The following is a 24846-nucleotide window of genomic DNA, read 5'->3' as shown; positions in this document are numbered from 1 at the left end:
GATACTGTACACAACTGTACACAATAGAATAAAATAAAATACTATATACAATCAATAGAATTAATAGAATAAAATAGAGCACAAATGCTATATACAATTGATGTACCCAGGGTTCATGAGCAGATTATGGACTTGTTTATGTTCGATGGGGTGTGTGTGGTGCTGCTGTCTGTTTCCCGGTGTACTTGTGTGTGTGTGTGTGTGTGTGTGTGTGTGTGTTGTCCTGGTTTTCCTGGCACACCAGACCTGGAGGGTTTTTCCCTGGCCCCACCCAAGGAGGAGGACCACACACACCGACACACCTGCAGCTAATCAGGATTGTTGGGGGAGCTACAGAGCGGTGTGGCTGAGGCTTTGTCCCAATCCAGCGACCGCATGTTTGTTTGTTTTTTTCCAAAACTTTATTTGAAATTATAAAGCGAACAGTCAGTCATTCCAGTTCAGTTTGTACAGTAGACATACAGGGCAAATAAGAGTAACAATATACAGTACAATGAAATAAGAAGGATAAATAAATAAAGGGGAAAAAGGGGGGGGGGAATGTGACAGACTTCATAACAACTTTGAACTTGAAAGTTGTGACAGCTCATTCGTTAAACATTTCTGAATGAATTTCAATCAATGATAAACCTTTTTTATTGGAAGTTAATTTAAGAGAGTTTAAGTAATATTCAATTTCAATCAAAAACAAATTAAATGATGGGGTTGAGTTTTGAAATTTACATTTATGTATATGGAATTTCCCTAATAAGATATAAATATTGACAATGGCACTTTTTTTTTCCTTTAGTTTCAAAATAAGTGATAATGCTCTTCCCTTCAATTTTGATTCAGTATGTTGTTTTGCACAGTATATAATTTTCAAGCTCTCTCCAAAATGTAGCACTATATGAACAGCCATAAAACAAATGAGTAACACTTTCAAGTTCAGTTTTACAAAAGGTACATTTTCTCTCAATGTCACAGAATCTTGAAATGTACGTGTTGGATGGACATATGTTATGTACAATTTTCAAATGTAATTCTCTAACTTTGTAATACAAAATCTAAAAGGAACAAGCCACGCTTTATCCCAGTTGATATTATCAAAAATAGCATTCCAAAAAAACTTCCCTCTTGGAGTTATTTTCTTCGCATTATACAAACATTCTCTAATATGTTTATTGGTGCATTTCTTGCTTAAGAAATCAATACCATTTATATAAAGACTGTTAACGGATGCATGTGGTGTGTTCTGTTTTTTGTAGCTTTTCATCAACTCAGTCAGTCCGCTGGGAACGGACTTTATTACAGAGCTAAAATCTTTAAATTTGACAGGTAATGTTTTTTCTGTAATAAAGTCATTGTAACTAAGTAGCTGGCCTTCAGAGTCAAATAAGTCTTTTAAATAAATTATATTTTTATCAATCCAATTCTGCAAATATAGTGATTTGTTCCTCTTAGTAATACATTCGTTATTCCAGATAATAGATCTATGTGGAGAAAAGTTATGTGAATAACATAATTTCCAAGCCAACAATGCCTGTTGATAAAATGCAGACAATTTAACTGGTAACTTTGATATACTGTAATTACAAGACAATAGGAACTGTAAACCTCCAACATTTCTAAAAATGTTATGTGGAATGAAATGCCATAATGATCCAGGAGATTTTAAGCATTCTTTTAGCCATTTCACCTTAAGGGTATAGTTCAGGTCCATGAAGTCCAGAAGGCCAAAACCACCTTTGTCTTTAGGCCCACAAAGCAATGATTTTTTTAGATGATGGTGCTTATTCTTCCATACAAAGTTAACAAATAAGTTATTAACATTTTTACATGTGGAATCATACACATTAAGGGAAAGGGCTGGATACACAAATCTGGAAACACCTTCAGCTTTAGTCAAAAGGATTCTACCAAAAATTGATAGGTCTCTTTGGAGCCATAAGTTCAGTATAGTTTTAGTTTTTTCCATCCTGGGAGAAAAGTTGAGTTGTTGACGCTCTGTGTCATTCTTACAGACATGAATACCAAGGTATCTAACACAGTTTTTGACAGGAATATGGTACAAGGATTTGACATTTGGTTGGTACAAACATTAATTTCACATTTAGATTTATTTAGTTTTAATCCAGAGGCAATTGAGAAATCATTTATTAATGAAATAGCATTTTCAATTTGATCTTTGTTTTTTAAGAATAAAACGGTGTCATCTGCTAGTTGAGTCACTCTGATTTCTTTACCAAAAATAGATAAACCTTTAATGACTGGGCTGTTTAAAATGTGCAATGAAAGTAGTTCAGCCACAATCAGAAATAAAAAGGGTGAAATTGGGCAACCCTGGCGAACAGATCTCATGACTGAAAATCTTTTAGTAGTATTTGGATATAGTATAACACAACTGTCAATATTTTTATAAAGCATTTCGATAGTTGACACAAAGTTTGGACCAAAACCAAAGGTTTTGAGTGCTTTGAATAAGAAATAATGTTCTACCGTATCGAAAGCTTTATAAAAATCAAGAAACACAATAAGGGAATCATCATCTATATTGTCAGAGTAGTCTAATAGGTCAAAAATAAGCCTTATGTTTGATCTGATATGGCGGTTGGTCATAAATCCGGTTTGCGTTTCAGCTATGATCTCATCAAGATTTTTCTTTAATCTTTTGGCATAGACCAATGAGATAATCTTATAATCTATGTTCAAAAGCGTGATAGGTCTCCAATTTTCTATAACAACAAGATCTTTATCAGGTTTAGGAATTAAAGTTATAATACCCTGTTTCATGGCTGTGGACATTTCTTTTCCATCAAGACATTCCTTAAACAATTCTAATAAAGGATCAACAATGATATCCCAGAACTGTAAATAAAATTCCACTGACAAACCATCATTACCTGGAGATTTGCCCTTTTTCATTGATCGAATTGCCTCTGACATTTCTGATTTTGTTATAGGACGTTCACAATTAGTTTTAAAGTTTTCTGAGATAGTTGGTGCAAAATTTTTAACTGACTCGATAAATCTATCACAATACGGAAGAGGATTAGGGCCACTGGAAAAAAAAAAAAGAATTCTGAGTTTTTTCTCAGAATTTTCTCAGAATTCTGAGTTTTTCTGAGAATAAAGTCAGAATTCTTTTTTTTTTCCCATTGGCCCTAATCCTCTTCCGTAAATCACAATCATTGATATTACAATTTGATTTGTATATATCTTTGTAGACTGAACCAACATGTTTTGAGATATCTAAATAATTAGTGGTTATGTTATTATCAATCTTAAGAGCAGATATATTGTTTCTTCTTTGGTTTCATTTCTCAAGAGCAAAAAAGTAACTAGAATTTCTTTCACCTAGTTCTAGCCATTTTGCTTTGGGCCTTACAAAAGCCCCTTTAGCCATGTTAATATATGCATTATCTATTTCTTCCTTTAGTCTTTTCAATTTAATTTCTTCATCATCTGATAGAGCATCTTTCTTCATTAATATGTTTAATTCATTCATAATACTGATTTCTTTAGTGTCATTTCTTTTTTAAATTTCTTTGCTTCGCCTTATTGCCGCTTCCTTTACCTTGAATTTGAAAAATTCCCATTTTAGTGTGTGATTCATATTGGTATCCCCGAATATCTGTTCTGCCGTTTTTTCCACTATACTACAAAATGTATCATCATTCAATAAATTATTATTTAGCTTCCAAAAACCACGTAGTTTACTTTGACTTTGTTTATTGCCAACTAAGTGAATTGTGATCAATTTGTGATCAGTTAATGGAGCAAAATCACGAGAAGATTCTGAAACAAAATGTAAACATGAAGAAGATATTAACCACAAATCAATTCTGGGTTGTAGAGATCTATTCGCATTGCTCCAGGTAAACTCTTTTGTATCAGAGTTGAAGAATCTCCATACATCTATAACTGCAAGTTGTTCACAGAAAAATGCAGTGCTTTTAAATTTTGAGTGTTGAGATGTTCTTATTGGTACTCTATCTATAAGATCGTCTGGAGCATCATTATAATCTCCTCCAAGAATCATGTGGGCTCCCTTATATTTTGATTTTAAAAAATCAAGTTTCTCAGATAATTGTATGCACATAGATTTGGCCTGAGTTGTGTTGTTATGACTGTATAAATTACAGACTATAAAGAAGGTGTTGTCCAATTTGAAAACCAGAATAATCCATCTGCCTTCATCTGAAGACAATGATTCAATAATATTACCTTTAAAGTTGTTAAGGAGAATGGCTACGCCTGCTGAATGTTGAGAGGCGTGGCAAAAATAACACGGATCACCCCACTGTGCTTTCCAGAATTATCATTATCACTCGAATGAGTTTCTTGTAGAAAAATCAAATCAGCATTTTTCCGTCTACAGAAAATGAAAATTGACTTTCTTTTGGTGCTGTCACGAATACCTCGAGCATTAAGGGATAGTATTTTTAAGGAACTGAAATGTAAGTCTGTCATAAGAGAAGAAGGGAATGAATAAAGTGAACTGGATGTCTGTTAATTAACTAGAAACTTATAAGGTGCTAAGGTATAAACACCTAAAGAAGATACTCTCAAACGGGAACACTAAGTGTTGAGTAAAAGTCTTCAGACTCTGTTTTTCTTTTCCCCATTGAAGTGACCCAAATGCTTAAGCAAATTAACATTTATACACCAATAATAGTAGGATGTTTAACTACTCACACTGTAAAACATAAGCAAGTCCAAACATAACCATAATAATGTTTGCCAAATATTGGTACAACTAACTTGGAGGTATGAAAGTTTTATAGAAAATTTAAAGAGGATATTATTGGTATTAAACATATTACCTAATGAACCTGAGGTATTTCAAGCAAAAACAAAACAAAAAAAATATAAAATAAACATAAATAAATAAAAGTGCCTCAGAATTATTAAATATTGAACAGTAACATTGGGAGCCTGAGGTAGTTGAAATACCTGTTAATGTTAGGTAACGTACAGAGTGAACTTAAAGTATTTCAGTCATCTTGCTGATCTTTTAATAACCTCTTATTTATGCAGTGTGTCAATGATGGCCACAGGACCAATCTATTTGCTCTTCTTTCCCTCGTCACAATTGGCCACAGTTTATTTCTGCACTGTCTCTCCATGTAGGTGAGATCTTCAGCCAACCTGAGATTCTTCTTCTTCATCACATCAGAGTTGAGGGAAGCTCTCCACACTTTGTGTCGGAAGGTGCGCATGGTGAACTGTATGATGATGGGGCGTGAGCGGTTTTCATCTCTTGTTCGACCAACTCTGTGAACAGTATCTATCATGAACTATGTTTGTGTTTTTTTCCTCTGGGATGATCAGGGCGATTATATCCATCACCTCTTTTCTTATGTCTTCGTTACTATGCTCTGGGAGATCCAGCAAACGCAGGTTCCACCTCCGACTATATCTCTCCATCTCCTCTTGTTTCTCTTGAAGTGCAGCAATGCGATCTTTCAGCTTCTTCACAGCAACCTCTGTCTCTTTGCTCTGTATTTCAAGACCTTTCACGTGATCCCGCACGGCAATAATCTCCGCCGTGTTCTTGTTCACCATTTGTTTGAATTTGGAGAATCTGTCATTCAGCCCATTAATAGCTTTCAAGATGTCGGCATTGGATACAGCTTCCTCTCTCACCTCGTGCACTTCGATGCGGCTCTTCTTTGGGTTGGGGCTGTTAAGAGTGGTCTGAGGGAGAGGTTTGCATAAGCTTGCAAAGGTTTTATCTGTCTCCAAGTCCATTATCAGTCCTTCCTTTCTTCTTGCCTCTTTTTTGGCCATTTTGCAAGCTTATCCCGCGGCTATTAGCTAAATGTTTCTATACAAGCTAACACTTCACCGTGTCGGAAATCAGCAGGGGGGGGGAAAAAGAAACTCAGTTCGGCCTGATTTTATGTTATAAAGATGTCCTGTACGTGAGCAAAACACAAGTGCAATGAGTCACTTCTAATAAAGATACTTGAGTGTCTTTGAGTGAAGATTTAAGGTGATAGGAAATATAAATAACTGCAACTTGAATCTTTACTAAAGCTCAGAGTTCAAGTTCACTGCTGTAATAACTAATAACGATTAATATGGTAAATAACAGGCAGCACGGTGGCACGGTGGTTAGCACTGTTGCCGCACAGCAAGAAGGTCCTGAGTTCAATTCCACCATCAGGCCGGGGTCTTTCTGTGTGGAGTTTGCATGTTCTCCCCGTGTTTGCGTGGGTTCCCTCCGGGTACTCCGGCTTCCTCCCACCGTCCAAAGACATGCAGCTTGTGGGGATAGGTTAATTGGATAATCCAAATTGTCATTAGGTGTGAATGTGCTAATGAATGTGAGTGCGAATGGTTGTCTGTCCCTGTGTGTTGGCCCTGCGACAGACTGGCGACCTGTCCAGGGTGTACCCTGCTTCTCGCCCTATGACAGCTGGCATAGGCTCTAGCGCCCCCCGCGACCCTGAAAAGGATAAGCGAAAGCAAATGGATGGATGGATGGTAAATAACTTTGATATTGGCCATATTATATTTACATTACCACAGTGAGATGATTTTAGTCTCATGAACAACATTAGCTAATTGTTATTTACTAGCTACTCTTAAATAACTGTTCATTACAGAAATGAAGCCCAACAATCATGTTTTACAGTCCCGTGGTCTCAGCCTCAGATACTCAACTAATCAAAGTGATGTCAGAACAAAAATGAATGACCAACAAAACATTTTTCTCCTTCATTTCTGTCAAACAAAGCTGTATGTGACGTTTCTCGCGGTTAGATCCATGGTTGCTAGGCAACCTGAGCAGCGCGAAGGCTAGACCGTCCCATTTCACGAGCCTCTCACTTCCGCACTTCTCGTACTTCCTGCTCGTACTCCGAAGCACGCGGTCGCTGGATTGGGACACAGCCTGAGAGCTCCTCCATCCCGGATTATTGCGGGACACTTCCCTTCCGTCCTCCAGCTTGCTACAGTGAAGGTAATTGTACCAACGGCTGCCTCTGTTATTTCCCGGCAGCGGTACGGAAGAAGACACGGCACGGGAGTAAGGAGCGCGCACGGAGATTTATTGCTTAATGTTTACATCACTGTAAATAAACACAACTGCATTCATCGCACACAGTCTTGAGTTTTGGGTCCTATTTTCCCCGCATCGCCACGGTCTGCCCGCGCAACCGTGACAGATAACAAAGTCCTGCAGATGTAAAACTTTAAAAAGAAAAAAGATCGCAGCAGCTGAGGACATGTCGCTGATGTATCGCGATTGTTTAACATTATTTAAAAGTAGGAATTTCAAAAATATCAACAAAGGGAAATTTCACACAGAAAAAGGGTTAAAAAAAAAAAAAGAAGAAGATATAAATCAACAACTTTGAAATAACCATGGTGGCTTTTGGAGTACATTGCTGAGTTTACAAGGTGCACCTAAAGGTAGCAAGGATTTCCTACCGTCGTACGCCGTTCAAACGTACACAGCCATGTAGAGCCAGGGGGGATTCTTATTAAAAGGTACCGCTGTCCGGGGTGGACTTTTCCAGAAATGACAGCGTGTCTGATCCCACTCCGACAGGCTGTCCACTCCAGATGTGGACTGCCAGTCCAGCAGTTTATCTTCTAACCTATATCTCTCTCCAGAGACCTTTGCATTCTTAAGCTCTTAAGCGCTGCTCCGGATCAAAGCATCACGCTCTGTTGCGTCACTCGGTTACATCACAGTGATCGAACGCTGCCTTTAATCCAAAAGGCATAAATACCCGGATACACCCGCCTACTGACAGAACCTGCCAGCGTCACATTGCGGTCAGAATCACATTTTTTTGCCCAGGTGTAAAACTTTAGATATATTTTTGAAATAATGGTTTCGGTTTCGGGTTCGTCTTCGTCGTCTTATGACAGTGATGAGGGTTTACAAACGAACGCCCTCATTGAAAGTAAAACATGTAAATACATGGTATATAAGCTCCTCGGAGAAGGAACTTTTGGGAGAGTGGTGGAATGTGTACAATTAAACACTTTTGAAAGGGTAGCAGTCAAGGCAGCTAGAAGGGAATATAACAAGTTTGCTTGGAAAGAGGCTGCTGCTGTAAAAGAACTGAGTGTTCTGGATAGGGATCGGTGCAATTTGGTCAAGTACTACGAAATTTTCAAGTACAAACGTCGCGCCTTCATTTCAATGGAAATGCTAGACATTAGTCTGCATGACTTCGTGACTCAAAGGTCTCACAGTCCACTGGATGTCTATGATATCCGGGTCATTTTAAAGCAGATGTTTGTGGCTCTTACCGCTCTGAAGAGCAGAGGTATGATGCATGCAGACATCAAACCTGATAATATCATGCTTGTAAATCAGTCTCAACAGCCATATAGAGTTAAACTTATTGATTTTGGTTTTGCCACAAGTCCTGCAAAAATTCCATGTGGCGCTGTTATTCAGGCCCTTGGTTACCGGGCCCCTGAGGTCATGTTGGGCATACCTGTGACTGAATCGGCAGACATATGGGCTCTCGGTTGTGTCGCAGCTTTTCTATACTTGGGCTACCACCTGTTTTTCAACATGAATGAATATGAAATGATGCAACATTTTGTTCACATGTTTGGTCAGCCTAATAAAAGCATGTTACAGGAAGGGAAGCACAGTAAGAAATATTTCTGGATGAGGAAAGGGATAATGAAACACACATGGGTACTGAAGACACCAGTTCAGTATTCAGTATCTACAGGCATTTTGATCAAACAAAATAAAACAATCACAGACAGATTTGCGTGCGTGGATGATTTAACCAAACACCACCCACGGCCAAACACAGAATCCGAAGCGGAAGACACAGCGGCATTTTTAAGCCTGCTCAAATGGATGCTGTGTGTGGATCCTATAAAAAGAATCACACCTGTTGAGGGTCTGGGACATCGTTTTATTACAATGAAACATCTTCCTGAGGACCCTGCAGTAGATTGCTACACGGAGTCATCCCGCTCGAGCATGGAAGTGTGCTCACCCCTCAGTATAGAAAATGAAATCGAAAACTTTGTTACCTCCAGTGAAATCATAAGCAACAGCGAACAGAGCAGTGAGAGATCTAGACTGTCTTCCACTTTTAACAACGGTGTGACTGCAGCTAAAATCCAAATAAACCGACAGAAAAGAGCAGCTGCACGCAAAAAGAATCAGCCTGCATTTCGCAGGTTTGCATGGCAGGCAGAAGATGACATGTCTTGTAGTCAGGGTGTCGAACAAAAGCCTGGGATGACCCAAAAACAGCTGGTAGGAACTTACTCTAAAGCCAGGGATTTAGATTCTAGCAGAGAAGGAACAGTCAAAACAAAGCCTCCGAAAGCTCGGATTTCATTAGGGAAAAGGATCAAAAACTTTTTCCTAAGGCTGTTTTGCTTTTCTTCACATGTTGAAGAATCTTAAGATCAACCCTCCCCAACCGGTCGTGGCAGATGGCCGCCCCTCCCTGAGCCTGGTTCTGTCACAGGTTTCTTCCTGTTAAAAGGGAGTTTTTCCTGCCCACTGTCGCCAAAGTGCTTGCTCACAGGGGATCATCAGATTGTTGGGGTTTCTTTCTTATATTGTAGGGTCTTTACTCTACAGTATAAAATGCCTTAAGGCAACTGTTTTTTGTTTAAAATTGTTTTTTTTTTTAATGTACAAAATAAAATGTAATCAACTTTAATCAACTCTTACTCTCAAGTGTTTTTGTTTTGTCGCTGGTGTCACTGCCTCTCCGTCCGCCACTATTTGATAAGTGTTAACCTGATCGGCTTCAGATTGAATTGATCGGGGCCCTGGTAGCTCCACAGGTCAACTTGAGGTGACTGGATGAGGGCTGGTCTCAGCACTGCGGTTCTTTGTTGTGTGGTGTGAAAATAAATGGCCAGCTCTTGTTCCCACTGATGCAAATTATGATTTCATGCAGTGAAGTCATAACAACAACCTTTTTATGTTTATTTAGGTTAACAGTCTAATCATATTCTGGTTCACATAATAAAGTCACATAATAAAAAGGCATATAATTCTGTATTTAAGGTGTAATACACTGATTACAAATCATTTAGCTCATTAATGACTGTAGCTGTTGTATGTTCCCTGTCTCCTCCTAGACAAATGCATATGGTATATATGTTTATATGTAGTTTATATGGTTTTGGTTTTATATATGTATTTTTAGAAAATGAATTAGTTCACTTACAGGCTGCCACGGCTTACGCTGCAGAGCATTCTGGGTAGCTACTTCAAATGGGTTGCATCAGAATCCTGAACTGAAGAACTCAGAAGAAACTTCTAGCATCAGTTTTGGTCAACTTCACAGCACTGATGACAGATCCACACCGTGTGAACTCCTGTCCAGAGCTCTTACATTCAGTCAATTGGCTGCAGCTGCCGTCTACAGCTTTCAATCTGGCTTCTACAAGTCCTGCTGAAAAACCAGTGTCCTTTTCTAGCTACAGCTTCCAATGACAGTGCTCATTGAGTCCACACTTTCAGTCTGATGACACTCTCTGCCAAAATGAGAAGCTTTCCAAGCAGATGCAAGAGGGGATTTGCTGACACCTGCTGACGTACTGCCAAAATGACATGATGACATAATGGCCTGCATCAGACGGTATCTGGAATTTGGTCTTTCAGGAAATCTGTCTGTCAGACCCTACAGAGGCTGCACAGTTAGTCCAGGGGTGGGCAATCTCAGTCCACGAGGGCCGGTGTCCCTGCAGGTTTTAGATGTGTCCTCTAACCAACACAGCTGATTTAATGGCTAAATTAGGTCCTGAAGTTCTCCAGAGGCCTGGTAACGAACTAATCATGTGATTCAGGTGTGTTGACCCAAGGTGAGATCTAAAACCTCGTGGACTGAGATTGCCCACCCCTGAGTTAGTCCAACTCCTCCAGTATTGCACAGCAATAAGTGTTATTGTGTCTCCCAGCACAGTGTCAAGAGTATGGAGGATATTTGAGGAGACAAAGTTACTCTAAGAGAACTGAACAGGGCTGTAGGTCCTTAAGGGACCTCGCCAGCGGCTGCCCAACAGTCACGACCAAGTGGTCAAATGCTAATCCTCTCTTTATCGCACCCTTGAAAAATGGCCTGAAATGAAGAGGAATTTCTTTGCCTTCATGCAGAATATTTGATTGTGACCATGCTGAACAGGCTCCTCCACCTGAAGTGGACAACCAGTGTTGGTTTTTACCCACCTTTGGGGTGCACCATCCTCAGAAGTCAGATCAGAGTTGGCTTTGACTCAAGTGCATGGCGTCTCTCTTAAAGATGCCCTCCTCTCTGGACCTGACCTCAATAATAGCTTGTTGGAAGTATTGTTGAGGTTCAGATGTGAAACTGTTGCAGTAACCGCAGACATAGATGTTTCCCAGTTTCATTGTTAGAGAGGACCATCGAGACTATTTGCACTTCCTCTGACTTGAAGACAACGATCCTGCCAACGACTTCTGTGAGCGTCGCATGAAGGTACACGTGTTCGTCAACAAGTAACCAGTCGAAGCGGTTCCATGTATATCTCACTAACACGAGCAGCGAATCAGATTTCAGAACCAAAACAATGGCACTGTGTTTTCACGAGCTCTAACACTGCTGACGTAGGCACACGCTCTGCGACTGTTGCCGTGGTAACAGTGCCTGGCTCAAGGGACCTGGATGATGAATTACGTTTCAGATTATCCATAAATGTATCAGCTGAAACCGACTCAGGAAGAAAGCAACTGAGCAAAGAATGGCAGACGAATTTTTAACAAGAAATTGAGAAAATTATTCTGGAGTTTGTGGATTTTGCGCTCTCTATGTAAGGGTAGGAATTTTAAAACAAACAAGCCAATTTAAAGAAAGTAAAATAGAAGTAATGTGAGCTCACTTGCTAGAGTGAGTTAAAAGTCTGGCTGCAGCACTTTGCATTGCTTGCTTGGTGTAACAGGGATGATTCGTCTAAGCTTATAAAAAGGCAGTGGAGTAATATAAGCACAAATGTTCAGAGGAGATTATAGCTTGCAATTTATAAATGTTCCTTAAATAAAAGAAGCAGCAACATGAAATAGAGTTTGTATGCGACTCAAAGTTCACAGGCTGGTGAAGAAGAAATCACATGACTGTTCTTTTCCCAGATATTTTTATTGAAATTTATGCATCAGTTTCACAGAAGACAAATCCAATAATATGCCGTTTTCCTTTTCGTAGAATGTAAAAACAATATGAGACATACATTCCCACCTGATGATTACAACAGTGCCAGTAGATCCAGGCTAATAACACAAATAATAAACAATAATAAACTCACAGTGCTATTTAAGTTCAGTTCCTTATTAGTTCTTCAAATTAAAAGAGGGTTTTTACATCGAGGCATTCTGTCAGGACACCGAGGAGAGCAGTGTGTTTCTAGTGAAATCGTAAAACAAAATCAACTTTCACCTCAGACTGCTCCGTAAAGCTACCTGCCTGTTTGCCTCTTGAGATTACAGCCATCTTGTGGTTGCAGTTAGTATTGTTGCTTATAGCTCTGGTCTCCATTTCCGATGTGTATCCATGTCCTGCTAGCTTGAGCTAATGAAGATGACAAGCCAGCAGCTTTTTCCTGGTTGTTTGCGCGTGCACATGGACTGATATTAAACTGATGGGAAGCAGCTGGCTCTACCTTCACTGCTCTGAGATCATTTTGTCTTAACTATGAAAGGGGTGGAAAAACATTTTTATGTTGAAGAAATAAAAATGATCCAAGGTTTCTGATCACTGCAAAGGTTAATTCACTGAAATGAATTTGAAGATCGGATTCATGTCAATTTGTACAATTCAGCCTGTTAATGCCTCTATACAAGACAAGCTAAAGCTTTGTGGTTCACGTCGTCTTGCTGTCTATCTTGGGTCCACATACGCTGTAGCTCTTAGTTTTGTTGCTATTGGATTTAGACCAGGAAACATCTGGGATGAAAGTTCAAAATAAGAATTAATGAGCTGCACCATACTGGCAGCCATGCAGCGTGCCTCATTCCTTGGGAAAGCTCACTGAGATTCACAAGACATTTTTCTGTCCTTGCTGGCTGTCGATGGTTTAGGAGCTGACCAACGATCAATCCTCGTCTTAAAACTGATTTTCAGACTCTGTCTAATCAAAGCGCTGCTTTAATTCACCGGGTTGAGCAGGTGACTCTTGTGTTGAAGGATAGACCCATTACCAGAGGTGCCTGGTCTAACTCTACTGTCAATCCAATAAAGACAAATAACCTCATGTTCTGAATCTTCCAAATCTTCCTTTCTTCGAGCCTCACCGAGTTTCTCTTTGCAGAAAGAATATTTCTAGCAAAGCTTATCGATCAAGATTACGGCGTCCTGTCCCTGATTTCCTGATTTGCAGCTGAGAAAATACAGATAACAGAAAAGCAGTGCAGGAATGTACGAGCAGACTGAAAATGCAACAGTGGAACCTTTGATAGAAAAACTGAACGAACACGTGCATAGAAATACAGACGGCTCGCACAGCAGCAGTTCATACTATCGAGTGTGCAGATCTGCTCATCTCTGGGGCTTTTCCACCGATGTTTCCCCCCCAGTGTAGACTGTCCCCTGTCTGTCCCTCGGCCCAAGCTAGTGCACTTGTTTCAGAACATTTTGGTTGTCATCCACATATTGCTGGAATCAAATATTCTAAACAATAACATGCAAGAGAGGAAATTAACGTGCAACCACATCATCCTCAAATGTAATTCATTACCATCCATTAGACATTTGTCTAAGTCAGACGAATTTATCATCATCAGCATAAACATGCGAAACACTGCTATGACAGATTGATATTTTTATAACAGGTGATAAATACTTATGATTGTGAAACACTCTGCATACAGCGCCCTAATGTTAAAGGCTCAGTTAGGTCATCAGATTGGGTTTGTTTGATTTTTTAAACAAACCAACAATCGAATACATTTCTGCCTACATGTGGTTAGTAGAATCAATTCATTGTTTCAAAAGCTTTACATTTGGAAAAAACAAACAAAATATATCTTTAAAAAAGCATTGTAGGCTAACATTTGGAAGATCTTTGAGAACCAGAAAAGCTCTAAGCTCTGCTAAATCAATGCAGCAGCATCAGGTCCAACATTCAGGCCTTTCCAAGCGCGTAGGTGCCAGTGCGCAGGTCTGCTGAACTGTCACTGTCGTCAGAGCCTCTGAGAGTACCAAGATCATGGAGACCAACCAGAGCCATATCTGGATGAATATCCTCTTCGTCTGACTGCACCAGAGGCTCGTCGCTCGCCTGACTGACCAGTTCCTCTTCTGGCTGCCAGAACACATCCTTGTTGGACAGCTGGTCGTTTGGGGGAGAGGTTTGGTTCGAAGATTCAGAAGAGCAACGTGTAAGGTCTGGACCTATTAGAGAAGACGAGCCTTATTTCACAAGCTTAATTTTCAGTCTTCATCTGACCGTAATATTTAATGCTTCCATCATTTATAGCTCCTCTGTAGAGGCGAGTTGTGAGTTCATAAAAAGTGTGTGTGTTTTTAAGTAGTTTTAAACTTTGTGATCCACAAAAAGTAAAAGAAGAAGTGACTGCGTTACAGTCAGGGTGGGTGCAGCGGCTTCGTCATGTGCGAATTATTTGCAGTTTGGACGCGTAGGGGTCAGCACCTCCTGCTCTGACAGCAGCTGGAGGTGACTGCTGCGTGGGGACCACGGGTCAGGTGGCCACGGCAGCACCCGGTGCTTGTTGAGAGTAAGAGCGATACGTGCTGTCATCTCAAAAAGTGATCATAAGTCTTCCTAATAACACCAGAAAAAGTTGCCAAATTTGTCGCTAGTCACTTTTTAGAAAAAGAAGACGCAAAGGGGGTCTGAAAATCCGCTAAATATAGCAACAAAGTCGGTAAGTTGGCAACACTGGGCAGGGGTCAACATCATAAAGAGCTCTTAGATTGTTTTCTGCTTCAGGGTGGAATGATTGTACATCTTAAATTATTTGAAAGAATGAAAAGTTTTTAATTATTTTGCAGGTTTTGTAAACCTCAGAGGATCACATTTAGACACATTAGTAAACATCCATACAGCTGCAGTAATATTTGGTTAAATGTCCTTTAGCAAGTTTTACTCAATGTTGCTATTAACAAGCTTCTGGCATGATTTAAGCAGGATATTTGACCACTCTTCTGACAGAGTTGGTAACATTCATTTAAATTGGCTGGTTTACTATCACAGACAGCTTTCATGCATTTTCTAAATGCTTCAGGTCATTCCAGAAGCTTCTTTTAGTCATTATAAAACCATTTAGATGTATGTCTGGGTTGTTCTTATGCACTTCCTGTATGGACCATTGGAAAAGAACCGTTCAAAGAAATCATGAAAAGTCCAAAATGACCATGACAGCCATGTCCATGATCACTACATGTACACGTCAAGTGTGAAATATTTTATTGGAACATTAAACAAATGCTGATGTTTTGACATGTTTGTATACGTTTAGCTGATTTTGTTTTGTCAGGATAAATAATTCTGCTTTGTACTCTATGACAACATGACTTGAGTTGAGATTACCTGATGTCAATGATGATTCAGTAGTGAGTTCATCTCCACTGGAGTTGAGGAAGTCATCCAAAGCCTCTTGGTCTGTGTTAGTTAGTGTCACCTGATCCAGAGAGCAAACATCAGCACCTGCTGGCTCTGCAAAAGTAAACGTACAATTATGCAATTTACTAAACTTAATACACGAACTCTACAGTTACCGATACAGACTACATGTGGCAAACAGTGCATCATTTCAATCAACAGAACAGGGTGTATATTTTACACACACACACACACACACACACACACACACACACTAGGGGTGGGGGAAACATGGATACTGTGTAGCATGGTGATATTTTGTTTGCTAATCATGTATGGATACAGGGACAGCAGAAATCGATATTTTGTTACAAAAAGGTTTTTGTGCTCTGACTTCATGTTGATCCTTTTTCTGAGCAAGAATCCTGACATTCCTTCACTGTCCAAATGTGTTTAACTTGTTTTATGGCAGCAATAAACATGACAGTTTACTTATTTTAATTTAAGACATGTTTTATTTTAATTAAGTTTAAACTTTTTTATTTAATGTAAAATTATATTTTGTTTTAATTTACTTTCAAATTCTTCAGTTGCTGAAGGGGCTGCATAGTTTTCATAAACTGCATAGTTCAGAATAGCTATAATTGTACCAGATGGTTGATTCAGTTAAGTTGGACTAGACTGTAATACAAACCGTTCAGTTTGTCAACAATCAAACTGAAATGAGAGAAAGACTGAGTGTGAGACTTTGATATTAGAGAAAATGAATATTGATAAAGTTTACCTTTATGTACAGAATCTGAATATCGCAAAATATTTTTAAAAATTGCAATAATATCGTATCGTGCGTTAAGTATTGTGATAATATCGTATCGTGGGATGTTTGGTGATTCCCACCTCTAACACACACACACACACGTGTAGCAGATGAACTGTTAATAGTCATATAGTATGTTATTCTTTTTATCTTATCCTATTCCAGTGTTTTTCTTAATTTTTTGCTGCTGTAACTTTGCACTTTCTGCTGTGACACAACAAATTTCCCACGTGTGGGACTGATAAAGGTTTATCCCATCTTAGCCTGATAGCATGTTTAAATCAGGCAGCTCACTTTCTAGTGAGTGATACCTCAAGTGACACTGGAAGCAAGGGGGGCGTAAGGTGTACTAGACCATATTTCATGGTTTTCGTAATGTTCTTTATCATCCATCCATCCATTCTCTTCCGCTTATCTTTTCCAGGGTCGCGGGGGGTGCTGGAGCCTATCCCATCTGTCTTAGGGAAAGAGGTGGGGTACACCCTGGACAGGTCGCCAGTCTGTCGCAGGTCTAACACATAGACAGGAGACAACCAGTCGCACTCACATTCACACCTATGGGCAATTTAGTGTTTCCAATTAACCTATCCCCACTAACTGCATGTGTTTGGACTGTGGGAGGAAGCCGGAGTACCCGGAGGGAACCCACGCAAACAGGGAGAACATGCAAACTCGGCCTGATGGTGGAATTGAACTCAGGACCTTCTTGCTGTGCGGCAACAGTGCTAACCACTGTGCTAACCACTGTGCTGCATTCTTTATTCTTTATCATTTAAAATAAAATAAGTATTAATACAACAGCGTTAATAATTCAAAATACAAATATAAACATTTTTTGCTGACCAATAAAAATGTAAGTAAGTCCGAGGCACTGACCGGGGGCTGTTATGTTGGACACTGAATTATTATTATCATTCACGTCTAACCATTTGCATCAGAGCTACACGCGTTAGTGTAATTCGATTACTTTTTTCAAGTAACGAGTAAAGTAAGGGAGTACTATTGCAAAAAAATCAATTAGATTACTGTTACTTTCCTGTAAGCACGCTGTGTTGCTGCGTTACTAAACCGTGATTTTGTTTGTGAGAGTGTCTCATGACAGTGACGTCCGAGCGTGTGGCGTCCACGGTAACAGACGTGTGCAGATCAACAATGGATAACATGGAGTGATGGAGAGAGTACGACCATGCAGCGTTTAAATCGTGGAAGTAATCACATTACTTTAAGTTTCATTCTGTAAAAGTGACACAAACATTAGCGTCCGCTGTTCTGCGTGGGAAAAAACTTCTTTCTACAGCGAAAAATTAAACTTCAAATCTGAGCGAGCACGCTGCCACGGGAACGTGACGCTCACAGAGAAACCCCGGATTCTCCCACTGACATGACCGCTGTGGGCAAACCTCCACCTGCCCCACTCCTGCTAAACAGGTGACAACAGATTTAAGAGCTGCTCAATCTTTGATTTTATTTATTTTCATATAGTTAGACAAAGTAGTGTTAACAATCTTTCAATCTTACCTCTGTTCTGCAGGTATCCAGTGGACAGGTACTTTTCCACATCTTGGTTAAAGGCTTCTTCATAGACTTTCTGTCGCTCTCTCAGTTTCTGCTGCATGACCAGCTCCAGCTCTGCTACTTTCTGAGCATGCTCAGAACCCAACTCCTCTACAAAACAGGAAGAATCGCAGCTTAAACAACATCTGCTGGTATTTTACCAGGTTTACCATTGTTGAGAAGAACATGTAAGAAAACACACAGAAACTCACCTTCGAGTAATTCCAACTCCCTCCTATTTACAGAAAGGACGATTTTCATTAATCACCAAAACATTTGCCATAAGGTCATTTATTTCTCTGACAGTTGAAATAATGTGGTGACACAATGTAATTAGTTTAATCAAACTGACAGGAGCCATAAAGACAACCATAAATCTAAGACGATACATTTCACTGATGCCTGCCTATTTCTATATAAATTGCCTGTTTTTGATGTTTATTACATAAAGATCATTTTATCACTTTTTAAATCAGTTTGATTTTAATATAAAAGTTTTTCATTAAGAAGGAAAAATAAACTGTCCTACCTTTTTTTTTTCTTGTAGTTTTCTGATTGGTTGATATGTTGCTGTTTGGCTGTCTGCTGCTCACACTGCAAACACAGCGCCTCCAGGTAAACCAGTCTGCTCTCCATTTCCTCAAAGTCGCCTTCCAAATGAGCTGGAAACAATCGCACATAAACACCACAAAAATCTGTGTAAATACTGAAGAAGTCACATTCTGTTGTCTTTGTTGGCCAGATTGTTTCTGTTAGAAAGCCCACTGTTTACACGTTATTTGCTTGGTTGAAGTGTTGTGGTTTGTTTATAGATATTGTTTGCGCTGTGGAAATTGATATGTCCTACGTCATTGAACTCACCATATCTATGCTGACGCGCCTTGAATGCACCACTCTGTGCCGTGTGCTGCTAGTCTGCCTTTGTAGCTGCTGATAGCCAGCATTTTTCCTTGTGTCTTCTCACTAGTATCTCGTGGGTTTTGGTTTATTGCTGTGTGTGAATGCCAGAAGGTGGGTTCTGTTTACATGATGTTGTGTATGTCAGCTGCTATTGTGTGCATTTGTTCCCTCGTGGCTATGCTAATGTTATCCTATGCTAATACGCTAATATGCTAATACGCTAATATGCTATGTAAGCTACTAAGCTAGTTAATGCTAATTATAAATCTTGTGTAGTTGTTGAAGTTGTTATAGATGTGAGTGTTGAATACAGTTCCTTGTGCTATCTGTGTGCTAGAATAATGTCTAGACATGTTGAATATTTTATGTGTGCTGTACTGATAGTTGCTTTATGTATCATTACTACAGACCACAGCTGAATAAATCTCCTAAACTTGGAAGCTGCCTCCGTGTTCTTTAACCGGAACACACCCACCATACCTTGCCGCTCTAAATCAAATCAGCTAAACTCCCGGAGACAACATTCTCTCCATTTTAGTTTCAGTCACTTTAATACGAGCAGAGCAGGAAGAGCTGCTGGAAGATGTGAAGGCATAAACTGCATGTCCTGGAGTTACTGATATACTAAGGTGCTCACATACAAGTTGCTTTTTAATCTCTGTTAATAAGACTACATTTAACATATTGTTATCATCCCTTTACTAAGTTTCTCTCATTCTTAAGTCAGGTTAACAATGTAACAACTTTCCCACACATGGACTAATAAAGCTTTATCTTATTATGTTGTATCAACACTTAACTAAGCTTTGTAGCATAGCTGTCAGACCTCAGTGTAAAGCATTACTCAACATGGAAACTTGAGGTTTTGTGTTCAATCCTTAAAGTAGAAGCTCTAAACGCTGAGGTGGCTGACATCATATCGTCATCTGACCACAGAAACGAACACGAACCTATGTTAGCAGTGATGGCATCAAGATCGCTGATAAAGGCCGGCAAGCTTTGCAGTTGTTCATGCAGTTGTGTTAGCGACGTCCTTTTTCTCTCCCAGTGTGCTGAGAGCATCACTATGTCACCATCCAGTGCCTGAAACAAACAGAGGAGTGACCGTGAGCGTGACCGTGTTAGGTCATCTGTGATCGCCGCCGGCACAAAACCACAGGCTAACTGTTGGACTAACTGAATATAAACAGAGCTGATTCAGAGTTTTTATTTTTTAGGTTGAAGTCACTCTGTGTTGTCCTGCAGCCACTTCCTTAGCTGTAATCTATGAATTGCTAGAAATCACTGTATCTGTGAAGTGCTGAGCTTAAAAAAAAATTATAAAGAAACACAAATACATAAACATTTATTTATGCCGTTCTACTTTTAAAGAGCCAGGAACTGATTCTGGATCTAACAGGAAGCCAATACAGGAGAAACCTGCTCTCTCTTTCTAGTCCCTGTCAGGACTCTTGCTGCAGCATTTTGGATTAGCTTTTCAGGAAGTTTTTAGGACTTCCTGATAATAATGAATTACAGTCGTCCAGCCTGGAAGTAATAAATGCATGAACTAGTTTCGACTTTCACCAGTGTTACTGTACAATAACAATAAAGAGCTAAAACTATAAGTCTGATTAATATGATGAATGAGAATGTAATGAAAGATGAAAACGATAAGAAGAACAGAAGCCTGGTTTTAAGAGTTCACAGTTGGAAATTTCAACAGACTAGAGACCAAAGAAAAGCCGTCTGGTGTCCGTATTTAGTTGGACATGTTTCGCTGATTTTTGGGGCCAAGTAACCTCAATCACATGTGAATTTAGAAGCTAAAATGCAGGTCTCTACATCTCTAAGACATTCCTGCAGTTTAACTAATTCATGTGCATCATCTGGCTTCATGGACAGATAGAGCTGGGTGTCATCTGCATAGCAGTGTAAATGTATGCTATGTCTTCTAATGATGCTGCCTAGGGGAAGCATGTATAATGTAAACAGAATTGGTCCTAGCACTGAACCCTGTGGAACTCCATAATTAACCTCAGTGTGTGAAGAGGACTCTCCATTTACATGCACAAATTGGAGTCTATTAGATAGATATGATACAAACCACTGCAGTGCAATACCTGTAATACCTACAGCATGTTCTAATCGCTCTAACAGGATATTATGGTCAACAGTATCGAATGCTGCACTGAGGTCTAGCAGGACAAGCACAGAGATGAGTCCACTGTCAGAGGCCATAAGAAGATCATTTGTAACCTTCACTAAAGCTGTTTCTGTGCTGTGATGAACTCTGAAACCTGACTGAAACTCTTCAAATAAACCATTCCTCTGCAGATGATCTGTTAGCTGTTTGACAACTACTCTTTCAAGGATGTTTGATATGAAAGGAAGGTTGGAGATTGGCCTATAATTAGCTAAGACTGCTGGCTGGGTGACGATGAGGAGGAAGCAACTTTATGTAGGAATCCTGGTCTTTTTAGGAGAGACAGCATCCATCCCACTTTGGATGGCACAGCTCTCATTTCTAGAAATCTGGCCACATTTATTAAACGCCCCAAAAAGTGACCATCCAGAGTTGGGACCAGGAAGCAGAGCTCCAGTCTCACGTACCTAACAGATCATCTGCAGATCACCTAACACACACCAATGAGTTAAACTGCAGAATGTCTTAAAGACATAAAGACTTGGATGGCCACTAACTTTCTGCTTCTTAACTCAGATAAAACTGAGGTCATTGTACTCGGCGCTGAAAAGCTTAGAAATATGGTATCTAACCAGATTCTTCCTCTGGATGGCATTACCTTGGCCTCCAGTAACACTGTGAGGAACCTTGGAGTCATTTTTGACCAGGATATGTCCTTCAACGCACATATTAAACAAATATGTAAGACTGCTTTCTTCCATTTGTGCAACATCTCTAAAATTAGAAATATCCTGTCTCAGAGTGATGCTGAAAAACTAGTTCATGCATTTATTACTTCCAGGCTGGACGACTGTAATTCATTATTATCAGGATGTCCTAAAAACTCACTGAAAAGCCTTCAGTTAATCCAAAATGCTGCAGCAAGAGTCCTGACAGGGACTAGAAAGAGAGAGCAGATTTCTCCTGTTTTGGCTCCAGTTTGGATTCAGGAGACGGACACTATCTCTACTTTTAAGAGACATAACTCTTAGAAGTAGAGATAACTTTTCTTCAGTCACTAATGAATATTAAAATGACCTAGCTTTGCATTAATGTCACAGTCGCAAACTCTATACAACTGATATTCAAGCAACTCCACACAAACAGTGGAAAAAAGAGATATCATACCCTCATTCAGTCCTACTGTTTTACTTACACAATAATCATTTTAAATGAGGTTTTTTAGTTTTTCTACCTCTTACATTTAGGTAAACGAACGATGCTGAGAGACAGCAGACTTCTAACAAGGCAAAAACAGAAATACCTCGTACCTCTGCAGCCTGAGCACAGTCCTTCGTTCTTTTATGCAGCAGAAACCAACTCTCCTCATACCTACAAATAATCATTTTAATAGCATAAACACAACTTTTATATCAAACTTCCTAATACACTCAATGTGTGTGTGTGTGAGAGAGAGAGGACACCTGTTCAGGACTTCCAGGCCAGCACTGAAATGAGGAACATGCTCTTCAAACCTGGACAACAGACAGATCACACAATGTTTTGTCTGTCACAAATGAAGCTGCTTACTTACATGGTCAGCTTATGATGGCATTTCTGCTAATCCTTATACTCCAATGAAACAACGCTGCATTTATTGCATTATATCCAGATACTAAGTTGAGTTTCCTGAGGAATCTTAAGCCTTTTTCAGGCGTAGGATAAGCAGCAGTGATGAAGTGGTTAGTGCTGTTACCTGACGGCAAAACAGGTTTCTGAATCAGACCTGTGGTTGGCTTGGTGAAACTCTTCCACATGAACGTGGCTGGTCACCGTTACTTAATGATTTAACAAGAGGCAGCAAATACTTTCTCACACAGGGCCAGTAGTTTTGAACAGTTTTATTTGTTTTGTTTCTTTGAAGAATTCAGTGATATAAAAGCACTGGCACCTGCCACGACTGCCTCTCAGCCTCCCAGCAGACACACCTGTGGATCAGCCTCAAGATTTCAGGGAAGTTGTTTTCTGGCCTTTACTTTGAGGTCGAGGTCACTGAGATTTGATCTCCTCCAAGATTTTTAGTAAATCCATGTATGCTATCAATTCTCAGTATCACATTCACAAGATTTTCAGAAAACTTGACCTCTGACCTTTAGGTCACTGAGATTCAAACTATGGATGTTCCTGGTGACTAATTTCTTAATTAACTAAATAAGGAAAAAAACATAGACTAACCCGCTCGACTAAAACTAAGAAACACTCAGATATTAATTTCAGTTTGAGAACCGTTTAATGGAAAATGTCGAACTAATTAACTAAATGATGAATCATGCTGCTTAACTTTGCGGCACCTCGGATCACGCGTTATCAGCATTACACATTATACTCCATTATACGTTTTTATATATATATATTTATTTATTTAACTTTTTTTTTTAGACCCAGCTCTCACCTGGGTCTCCTCTTCATTTTGGTATTTCTTGATTTGTCTCCAAGTGTCTTGAAGCTGTGGGGAGACAAGAAAGGGAGAAAGTCAGCTTAGCCGAGATCCTCTTAGAGCGGATCAGATTTTTGGGTCAACCCACTGAGACTGATTTAGGTGATTTTTAGTGCAAAATATGTCTTGGCTCAGTCTCTAACTTTCTGAACATTTCAAAATGTTTAATATTCATCCATTGAAGTTAACATGAGCTGTAGTCAGAACACACACTGTCTGCAGGCTGCATTATTTTCAGTTTAGTGTGAGACTCTAAGTTATTTCAGCCTCATATTCACTCAAATATTGACACCATCTCCATGATCACACTGTTACAAAAACGCGTTTAAGTCAAGAACACAAAGTAACAAACTAACGTAACTAACGTCTGTTACCTTGGTAACGGACTCAGAGTTAACGTTAGCTCTATTTGATGAACACAAACAGAGTTTCCCTCATCTCAGAGATAACAAACGCGTTATTAGCTGAACCTGCTTCTTAGAATAGAGCCCGATTACACACTCTCTCCCTCAAACACACAAAACAGCTGCACTCCAAAAGTTTGTTTGGTGGAGCGGGTCGTCACATGACTGTCAGCTGACAGCAATAACGTAAACAGCTGGGATCGGTACGCTAACAAATCGAAATTAGTCCTGGGTATGCTGACGCATTCAGGAGTCCATAAAGCAACACAAAAGCAGAACTGTACGTTGGTCGGGTAACCGCTGCTCTCTCTCACTGCATTGTTTTTCATTAGCTATCGTTACCTGCTATGCTACACGCTGGCGAGACCTAATACATGACCTCAGCTGACGTTACCCAAAGTTCACTAGTGCAGAAAACAGCGGACCAACCCCGTTGTGAAATCCTGCTGGACGATGTGAAGCTTTTCTCTGAAGTTTTCAAACATGATTCCTCTCGGACACGCGCGATATTGGTCCTGACAGCTAGCTGTAGCCACCGCTCGCTCCCGTCTCGTTGACGTTTATTAGCGGCTGGCGAACAGCAGGATGGCGCATTACTGCCACCAACTGTTGTGGAGTGTGGACAAAATGCGCTCAAAATGAATAAAATAAATCATATCGAACAAACGACTGAACATGGTCTCATGAGTTTCACTTCTGAGTTGCTGTCTTGTCTTTTTTACTGTGGTGAAAAAGCAGCTACACACAGAGCATCTGTTCAGTCAGTCACATTATTTTCACTTTGATCTGTGACACATTAAAGTGATTTCCACGTTTCCTTTATCAGCCTGTGGGACAGTTTAGCTTTCCATCACCTTAAAAGTAAACAGCAGCTCAGTGACGAGATAATTACCTGGTATTAAAGTGTTTATTTTGCTGCTCTGTGTGCTAAATCACAAGATGAACGATTCATCTCTTGTCCTTTTTATAATCCTGTGGTGTTTTACTCGTATATTTCTTTTATTTTCTTTACAGGTGACACTCAGAGGAATCATTTTCTGTGAAAGAAAAGTGTTATGAA

General features: G+C 39.7%; 2 protein-coding genes across 5 annotated transcripts; one reads left to right on the top strand and one right to left on the bottom strand.

Moving 5' to 3' along the window:
• Positions 1-7739: 7739 nt before the first annotated feature.
• On the top strand, positions 7740-9854 carry LOC102787543 (homeodomain-interacting protein kinase 2-like). Its single transcript, XM_006808989.3, has one exon. The coding sequence runs from the start codon at positions 7826-7828 to the stop codon at positions 9383-9385; it is 1560 nt and encodes a 519-aa protein (XP_006809052.3). The 5' UTR covers positions 7740-7825; the 3' UTR covers positions 9386-9854.
• Positions 9855-12070: 2216 nt separating this feature from the next.
• Positions 12071-24380, bottom strand: LOC102787844 (dysbindin-A-like). Of its 4 annotated transcripts, none has more exons than XM_087837180.1 (10): positions 24216-24380; positions 23338-23391; positions 22370-22420; positions 22217-22277; positions 19732-19864; positions 18411-18543; positions 18094-18116; positions 17846-17992; positions 15499-15624; positions 12071-14339 (listed from the first exon to the last, which is right to left on the bottom strand). In XM_087837180.1, the coding sequence occupies exons 1-10, from the start codon at positions 24269-24271 to the stop codon at positions 14071-14073; spliced, it is 1053 nt and encodes a 350-aa protein (XP_087693306.1). In that variant the 5' UTR covers positions 24272-24380; the 3' UTR covers positions 12071-14070. The 4 variants fall into 4 exon arrangements, with proteins under 4 accessions (XP_087693306.1, XP_087693309.1, XP_087693307.1 ...); XM_087837183.1 differs by having other exon boundaries at positions 22210-22277; positions 24216-24233; XM_087837181.1 differs by lacking the exon at positions 24216-24380 and adding an exon at positions 24129-24191.
• Between the last annotated feature and the right edge of the window lie 466 nt (positions 24381-24846).

This window comes from Neolamprologus brichardi, unplaced genomic scaffold (assembly GCF_056152115.1).
Source record: "Neolamprologus brichardi isolate AB-2024 unplaced genomic scaffold, ASM5615211v1 NODE_ptg000008l+_length_2720982_cov_1, whole genome shotgun sequence".
NCBI lineage: Eukaryota > Metazoa > Chordata > Actinopteri > Cichliformes > Cichlidae > Neolamprologus > Neolamprologus brichardi.
This window is presented reverse-complemented; position numbering and strand designations above follow the sequence as displayed.